The 9335-nt window shown below is 35.3% G+C and overlaps 2 protein-coding genes across 2 annotated transcripts; both read left to right on the top strand.

Annotated features, from left to right (window-relative positions):
* The first annotated feature begins 2003 nt into the window (after positions 1–2003).
* LOC125825159 (uncharacterized) lies at positions 2004–3020 on the top strand. Its single transcript, XM_049504495.1, has one exon. The coding sequence runs from the start codon at positions 2004–2006 to the stop codon at positions 3018–3020; it is 1017 nt and encodes a 338-aa protein (XP_049360452.1).
* Positions 3021–4318: 1298 nt separating this feature from the next.
* LOC125825160 (alpha,alpha-trehalose-phosphate synthase [UDP-forming] 5-like) lies at positions 4319–6456 on the top strand. Its single transcript, XM_049504496.1, has 2 exons — positions 4319–4376; positions 5510–6456. The coding sequence occupies exons 1-2, from the start codon at positions 4319–4321 to the stop codon at positions 6454–6456; spliced, it is 1005 nt and encodes a 334-aa protein (XP_049360453.1).
* Positions 6457–9335: the final 2879 nt, after the last annotated feature.

A 9335-nucleotide genomic window follows, 5' to 3' on the forward strand; every position in this document is an offset into this window, starting at 1 on the left:
CAAGAGATATGCGGCATCGATATATGGATGCTATCGCCTTAGTACAACACTTTGGAAAACATGATCTTTTTGTCACTATGACGTGCAATCCATCTTGGCCAGAAATAAAACAACATCTGTTATCGATCGATGAAACTCAAAATAGACCTGATTTAGTCTCACGTGTATTTAGAGCGAAAGTAGAAGAACTAAAAGTAGATATTTTAAAAAGACACATATTTGGAAAAGTTGTTGCTTTTATGTATACTATAGAATTTCAAAAACGGGTTCTTCCACATGCTCATTTTCTTATAATTCTTACTAATGAATATAAATTGTTAACACCTGAATCATATGATAAATTTGTTTGTGCTGAATTACCTGATTCTAATGAACAATATCTTTATTCACGTGTCCTTCAACATATGATGCATGGTCCTTGTGGTGATATAAATCCTACAAATTCATGTATGGAAAAAAAAGGGCTTCTGTAAATTTCAATATCCAAAAGACTTTGTTGAACATACATCAAAGGGAAAGAATTCATATCCACTTTATAAGAGACGTAATACTGGAAAAACTGTATACATAAGAAAACATCATATGGACAATTCGTGGGTTGTCCCATACAACCCATACTTGCTTTGTAAATTTGATTGTCATTTAAATGTTGAAGTTTGTTCAGATATTAAAGTTGTGAAATATATTTACAAATATATTTGCAAAGGACATGATAAAATTGCATATTCTCTACATGACAATGCAGAAATAGACGAAATAAAAGAATATTGATCTGCAAGATGGGTTTCGCCACCCGAAGCAGCCTGGCGTTTATTTGCTTTTCCTATTAGTGAAATGACTCCAGTTGTGTATCATCTTCAATTACATTTAGAAGGACAACAATTTGTTTCTTTTAAAAGCACCGAAAGCGTGAATAGAATCTTAAATAATCCCATGATAAAAAAAAACTATGTTAACTGAATTTTTCTCTATGAATAGAACAAATGACCATGCTCTAAATATGAAATTATTATACAAGGAATTTCCGCAACACTTTGTATGGTCTTCAAGAGATAAAATGTGGACACGTCGAAAAAAACGTGATGTAATTGGACGTGTTGTGACATGCCACGTAACTGAAGGGGAAAGATATTACCTCAGGCTATTGTTAATGAATGTAAGGGGACCAAAATCATATAAAGATCTTCTCACTGTTGATGGAGTACCTTGTAGCACATTTCGTGAATCTGCAGAAAAAAGAGGATTGTTATATTGCAACAATAATTTAATTGAATGTATGTTAGAGGCTGTCAGTTATCAAATGCCATACAGTTTAAGACGTTTATTTGCTACATTATTAGTATATTGCAATCCTTCTAACCCAAAAGAATTATGGGAAATGTTTGAGGATTCACTTTCAGAGGACCTCAAAAGTTTCTCCAATACTGAACCAAAAAAGGTTCGATATAAGGTTTTAAACCATATCAATGATGTCTTACATTCTATGGGGCATGACATAAATGAGTATAACCTTGTCTTAGAGAATATTAGACCTTCTGAAACTACAAAGGACACAAAAGATATCCATTTTGAGAGAAACATAATTGTTAGTGAAGAGGACTTGTTGTTACCAAAAAAATTAAATGCCGAACAACTTATATCGTACAATACAATTATTGATAGAATATCTTCTAAGAAGGCAGGAGCTTTTTTCGTTGATGGTCCCGGAGGAACAGGTAAAACTTACTTATATCGGGCATTATTAGCAACTGTTCGATCTCAAGGATTCATAGCTTTAGCAACTGCAACTTCAGGAGTAGCAGCTTCTGTTCTTCCTGGAGGACGAACTGCTCACTCGCGTTTTAAAATGCCTATTGACATAGATGATAATTTTTGTTGTAATGTTAGTAAACAAAGTCCACTTGCTTGTTTAATTAAAGATGCAAAATTAATTGTATGGGATGAAGCATCTATGGCAAAAAAAAAACATAATTGAAGCTCTTGATGTACTTTTGAGAGATATAATGGATGTGAAGACACTTTTTGGTGGTAAAGTTATTGTATTTGGAGGTGACTTTAGACAGACTCTTCCAGTAGTGCGAAACGGGAAAAAAGAAGATTTTATTCATCAAAGCATATTATACTCCAACATTTGGAATGATCTTGAGAAATTACATCTATCTGAAAATATGCGTGCAAGAACAGATCCATCTTTTTGTGAATATCTACTTAGAATTGGAAATGGAAAAGAAACAACTCAGTGTGAAAACAAAATTGAGATTCCTAATTCTCTTATTATTCCTTTTACAACTGAAGAACAATCCTTAGATACCTTATTTAACGTAACATATCCTGATCTATGTACATTTTCTTCTGATTCATCTGCAATATCTTCTCGTGTTATTTTAACAACAAAAAGTGATTTTGTAAATGAAATAAATGATATGCTAATCACAAAATTTCCAGAAAGAGCTAGAACATATGTCGCAACAGATGAAACTGTTGAACCAAATGATCAAAGCCAATTTGAAGACTTTTTACATACTTTACACCCTCCTGGCTTACCTCCTTATAAGTTAACTTTAAAAGAGAATTGCCCAGTTATGTTGTTACGAAATTTGAATCCTTCCGAAGGTTTATGTAACGGCACACGATTAACATGTTGCGACCTTAAAACGCATGTCATAAGTGCTAAAATTGAAAGTGGTAACTTCAAAAATACACATGTATTTATTCCAAGAATTCCATTACTGACATCACAAGATGAGAAAATTCCTGTACAATTTAAAAGGACACAGTTTCCTGTGCGATTGTGTTTTGCTATGACTATAAATAAAGCACAAGGTCAAACGTTAGATTTTGTTGGAATTTACCTACGAGAACCTGTTTTTTCACATGGTCAATTATATGTGGCTTTATCAAGAGCAAAAAGTTCAAAATGTGTCAAAATACTAATTCGTCCCCCTACTGCAGACAGTAATGATCATCATTCAACATATAATATAGTGTATGATGAAATTATTCAGAGAGCCTTCTCATAGGTAAGGTAACAAATTGACTTTCATATAGTTAATTTCATCAAACTTTCCATTGTAATTTGTTGTTGCTATCAAAAAATGATGATTCACTGAAGCATGTTAGCCTGCAGTTCTTGAATAGTTACTTGTCGAGAATTTTGTTATGCAAATTCATATCATATTTCTTGTTATGAAATGCTATTAATTGACTTGGCCATCTGAATAGCTCAAGTTTAACATGTTCTGGTCTAAGCCTCATTCACTGGCACCACCACCTGATTCACCATCCAGAATTGAAGAATCGTAAGCTGGAGAACCTTTGTCAACTTCAACGTGTCTCTAAAACTTGTTTCTCTGATTCATTTTAATTTCAAAGTTATGTTGTCTGTTTGTTCTTGCTTCTTTTCCTTTTTCCTCCTATTTTCCCTTTGCCAAACTACTTCACTTGATGTAGTGGTTTGCCCATCTGATTTCACAGGTTATTTCACCAACAGAACAAATTCCAGAAATGACTTCTAACTACTCAAGACAAAGGATGAACCTGAAGCTTTTCTGAAAACTCTTAATCTACACAATGATGTAAGGCAGATCGAAGGGAATACTCTTTGTTATTGCTCTGTATTTTTAGTTCAACACTAAGAGGAATAGTCAATCTCTTCTACAGTGCGGAGGCCGATAGTTCAAGAAACTCGAATCCTCGACAGGCCTTCCAGTAAGTATTATTTTCCATTTCCTGTATTTCCCAGTTGCAAAAGTCTCCTGCAGCTGCACTGTTTCTGTAGGTCTACGTTCCTGCAACACATATTCATAAATCAATAATCCTTCACCATACACTTACACAATCACAACTTTCCCCATCAATCATGTAGTGTTTGTTTCAACTTATATATTCCCTCTGCACATTTACTCACCAACAGGCTTTAAACATGCTTCGGCGTCATCTTTCCTTTATATGTAATTATGTATACTACTCTGTGCATCTAATAATTAGATTGCAGGGTTAATTGGTACTGATACATGTCGGTGTCGAACTACATTTGTGGTAAGACAGGATTTTATTCGCGAGAGCATCACCTTTGAAAACTCTGCTCCTCAGATACTCTATATTTTGCCCCTTTTTGCTCTTTGCAAACACTGCACGTACATTCATCTTGCTTCCTTTCTTCTTAGTCTTCTGCAACAGAGATGAGGATAGCCAGTGGTAATCAAAATTACTGATCATCGTTGTGTATTTTATAATTACAGATTTCTTGGTTCACACGTGCATATAGCAAGAAATACCTAAGAAACATCCATATTTTACTTCCTGCCATTATTTGATAATGCCAACTCATTACCAAATTGATACATTTGTATCTTACAGGCAAAACACTTCTACAGGTAAGACATTTTTATCATCCTTTTGTTTAGGTATAGATTTTATCATGTATTAGATATATCTATGACATAGCTTTATCTTTGATGATTGTTTTCGAGCCTCCTGTATATCAATCAACAGCTAAAGCAATTGAAGTTGAAACGACGTCAAGCCAGAGGTACCTTTGTTTTGTCTACTCTACAGTCATACTGCACTGCCAAGGCAATTGAAGAAAGAGGCTACATTTTCCATTTGAGAAATCTAACCACTCCTCCACACATTGTGAGTCAATAAATTCTCTTTGAATGCATTCACAGGATTCGGTATAGCTTGTACTTTTCCTTCACTTTTCAGTATCTCAGTTGTTTACTTATTTATATGAGGTCCTGCATAGTAGTATATAGTAATAGCTTTTATAAGTGTTTTACATTGGTTTGAAAATGTCGCTTTTACGCTAACCTCTTCGATAAAACTCAGGTCTCAAAAGAAAAATCGACCAAGTACATGTACTGATGCCTTATTTTCAGATCATTATTTGTTATACGCAAATTTTACAAGTTCATTCATTTTGAAACTCGGTGTTTGAAGTTTTATATAACTGAAGTTTAACCACATATAATTGCAGAACTTCCAATTTTCCTTCTGATTTTGATTTAAAGTACAAAACAGGATCTGTGAATCATTTCTCATATAAAGCTATAGATGGAGCTCTACCTCAACTTCAAAATAGTCCTCTTATTTACCCCTCTAGACTTTCTTTTATAAGTGTTATATGATGTTCTTTTACCTCTTGAGTACTTGTAATAGCATTTTCTTCATCACCATCAATTTTCTTGATAAGGGTGGGGTGTAAATGTTTCCATTTCTCTTGGCAAGTGTACTCTTTAACCAATTTTTTGTTACTTGAAGGAATAATTTTGTTGCATTTCAATATTTGTTGCTAGGCTTTTAACATGTGGGGTATCTGGTCTGTTTCTTGGTTGCCCTTTTGAGGTAAATCCTTCTTCGAACTTTGGCTTTTTATAGTATTATTCCTTAAAACCTTCTCTTTTACTCTCTGATTTTTGCATATGCCATCAGATTTGTTCTCTAGGGTGGTGGCTAGACTTCTGTTAGTACTTATTTCTGTGTTTTTTTTTTTGGTTCTGTATCAAAGTTCAAAACTTTGCCTTTGAGCTCCTACTCTCTCAACATCCTGATCAGAGGGGTAAATTGGTGTTGGTTCAAATTGCAAATCCTGCCAGAGGCCGAGGGAAAGATGTGCAGGAAGTCCATGCTGAAACTTATGCTACTGTAAAGAGAATAAACCAGAAATTTGGAAGGACTGGATATGAACCAGTTATCTTGGTTGATAAGCCTCTTCAGTTCTATGAGCGCATTGCTTTCTATGCTGTCGCGGAGTGCTGTCTTGTTACTGCAGTAAGGGATGGAATGAATCTAATACCTTATGAATATGTTATATGCCGGCAAGGAATGGAGAAGCTGGATGCTACCTTGGGCTTGAACCCCACAGCATCAAAGAAGAGCATGTTGGTGGTTTCTGTGTTTATTGGTTGCTCTCCATCTCTCAATGGTGCAATAAGGGTCAATCCATGGAATATTGATGCTGTTTCTGTAGCTATGGATTCTGCTTTAATTGTCTCCGAGGCAGAGAAGCAGATGCGGCATGAGAAGCACTATAAATATGTGTGCACTCATGATGTGGCATATTGGGCTCAGAGCTTTTTGCAACATCTTGAAAGAGCATGTAGGGATCATGTGAGAAGGAGGTGTTGGGGTATTGGATTTGGCTTAGGATTCCGTGTGGTTGCTTTGGATCCTAGCTTCGGGAAACTGTCAGTTGAGCATATTGTATCTGCTTACAAAAGGACCAAACATCGGGCAATCCTTTTGGATTATGATGGTACAATGACAGTCAGAAACTCTATCAGCAAGGGTCCAAATGCAGAGGTTATTAGTATCTTAAACAGCTTGTGCAGGGATCCAAAGAATATTGTTTTCATTGTTAGTGGAAAAGACACAAAGACTTTAAGTCAGTGGTTTTCTTCGTGTGAAACACTAGGCCTTGCTATTTATACGGCTGATAATTCTAGGCGCAACTGATCTGACTGCTCATTCTCTGAAAAGATTTACGCATTGATTCAAATGCTTGATTCTGTCTTCACTAAATTTCCTTTGCACTAATGTTTGTTTCTCCTAATAGTTCTCCTGAATATCATTGTCAGCCATCAGCTGCCCCTCATCTGATCCGACTGTCATACATATTTGCGCCACAGATGCTCGTGTTGGGCCCGGGCAACGCCCGGCCTGCCTTTACTAGTATATATATATATATATATATCTTAGGGTGATGTTATTGTTAAGGGATATGGTTGGAAATTGTTTGTTTTTAAAAGAAAAGAGACAAAATAGTGTCAGTACATTGTTGGGGTTGAACAGAAGGGAAATTTGAATTGAAAATCAAGGTGGGTGTGATTGTTATAGTGAAATTATGTAATCATTGTCATGAATGGATAAGTGTTGGGTTTTCCGTGTGTTTTTCATGGTTCTGCCATGAATTTGCGTGACCAGTAAATTTCACAGTTAGTTGTTCTATTTTAATTATCATATTATAAATTAAATATTTAGTATATTGAGATAGGTAACTAAATATTGGGTTACCGAATTATATGAATATCATTAGGTTGATGATATATGGAGAAATTGTAACTTAATCCTAGACTTGAAATTTGGAGAAAATTGAAAAAGTTGACATGTTATTGGTATCAAGGTTATAAACTTGATTTTAGATGGAGTGAGTTTTTGGGTCTAGGTTAGACCTATAGTAATATGAGTGTTGTTACTTTCGAAATCTTATCGTGATTATTAATGTGAATAGATTGCATTTATTTGGGAGCTCAACGAAAGTGGAAGGCTCAAGTGCCAGAGTGAATTCTTGATTATTTGAGGCAAATGGATTTCTAAACTCTTGTTAAGTGTATGAAATTCGTGTATTTCCTTGTAATATGTGTTTGGGGGTAATGGAACTTGGTGATGGGTTAACTTGTCCACATTGATTATTTCTAATAATGAAAAAGGGGTAATAAAAGGCAATGTGATTAATTGTTTGTGTGTGATGTATTGAGAATTGTTGGTGATGGGCAATGGTACGAGTACCGATGTTATAAAGGAAAAAGTTTATTACTATAGAATGTGGATTGTAATCCGAGAATGCCAAAGCATATGGGCATTAGCTGATATATTATTGACTTGATTTATTATGTGTGATTGAGTTCTTTATTGAACCGTATACTGGTGATAACTGAGGTGATTACATATCATATTGATATTTGATTGAGATGCATCATCCCTTTTATTGAAATCATATTCTGCACATACATTGACATGAGATTGAGTATAAGTTGGGCACGTGGAGATCGTCCGTGCTGGGGATGGTGAGATGTTAAGATTATAATTTGGGCACGTGGAGATCGTCCGTGCTGGGGATGGTGAGATGTTAAGATTATAATTTGGGCACGTGGAGATCGTCCGTGCGAAATTTGTTTGATTTATGATAGTGCGTTGAGATCATCCGCACAGACACGTGGAGATCGTCCGTGTCGGTATATGGACCTCGCGAGTCCCCCATGGGTCATGAACTCTCGATGTATTTTCGAGGAGTATCATGTATATACGGTTGAGAGAGTACTTAGTGTTCTGAGGCATATCCTTTCATGGTGTCATATTGCATTGCATCCCATGGCATCCTTCATTCTTGATGATTTTGTGTTTTATTGGTAGTTGGAAAGTACTTGATATTTGATTACCTCTATTTGATGAACTTGATCTTGTGTGTTGCTGATATTGTGAGTGCCCTTTTTTTTATGGAAGTTGTGATTGATGAATATTGAGTTTGTTGTTGAGGATATGTAATTGGTTAAAGTGATTGCTATTGAGCTTGGTGTTATGTACATTGTGAACTGTTAGGTTGGGTTGGTTTTATGCAGGTTGTAATTGTGGAGGTTTGGTTGGTGTGTAAGGAGTACCCGTATTTCATTCCCTTAGCTTGTGTTTAGAAGTTTACTTGCTGAGTACCGTGTGGTTTGGTACTCACCCCTTGCTTCTACAATTTTTTTTGTAGGTTACGAGCCTGGATTTTACTTGTCATTCTCTTCTTTCGAGGGTTCTTGGAGATTTGTGAGGTAGTTGTTTATCATCTTAGCGGACCTTCTTACTCATATTTATGATCTTGTTCTATTCTAGAACAAGGTCATTTGAGACTAGTGTTTTCTTTTGAATCAATTGTAATACTTTAGAGGCTTGTACACGTGACAACCAGATTTTTGGGGATATTTTTGAATTGATTATAAAATTTCCGCATCTTATTATGATTGGGTTGAGTTTTAGGCTGACTTGTCTTGGTGGAATAAGATGAGTGCCATCACGTCCATTTTTGAGTCGTGACAAAAATATAAACACTTCTACGTACTAAATTCCAAACACTTACGAAGCTTTAAGAAAGATGTGTTTTATTGCACTCAAAATGTGCATTTTAATGTTCAAATTGTTACCCCTCAAGGCTCTCAAAATCTGCCCCCTTTTTAAGCTAAAAAAAAACTGCACTTTTAAAATCTTTAGAATCTACATTCTGGACTCTTATTCTGAGTAAAAGATAGCAACAAATGTTGTTAGTAACGGATGGTTGAAAACAAATAATAGTCGTAACATTCTATGTGTGGCATCACCACAAGTGTGACATTAATTGAGGAAATGACATAAGCTCACTAATATAGCATAATGTCCTCTACATAACACGGTAAACAAGAGCAAATATCAAACATAAAGTTGTAATTCTGTAACGTTAATTAGAAGCAAAAATTATGTATATTTTAAGGACATAAATTCATAAAGAAAAGAAGAGGCACTAGACACTACTGATGCGATGGGGCTGCTAGACACAAGCGATAATGTAGGCGAGCACAAATTTGATTTGGACAGATGAA

Source organism: Solanum verrucosum, unplaced genomic scaffold (genome assembly GCF_900185275.1).
Source record: "Solanum verrucosum unplaced genomic scaffold, falcon-dt-bn FXZP01000113.1, whole genome shotgun sequence".
In the NCBI taxonomy this organism is placed as follows: Eukaryota; Viridiplantae; Streptophyta; class Magnoliopsida; order Solanales; family Solanaceae; genus Solanum; species Solanum verrucosum.

Bases quoted from the DNA above. Each gene is read 5' to 3' on its own strand.
- LOC125825160 (XM_049504496.1), top strand. From the start codon at position 4,319: ATGCCAACTCATTACCAAATTGATACATTTGTATCTTACAGGCAAAAC. The intron at 4,377-5,509 runs GTAAGACATTTT...TCTGTATCAAAG, and splicing joins CAGGCAAAACACTTCTACAG to TTCAAAACTTTGCCTTTGAG.
- LOC125825159 (XM_049504495.1), top strand. From the start codon at position 2,004: ATGGATGTGAAGACACTTTTTGGTGGTAAAGTTATTGTATTTGGAGGT.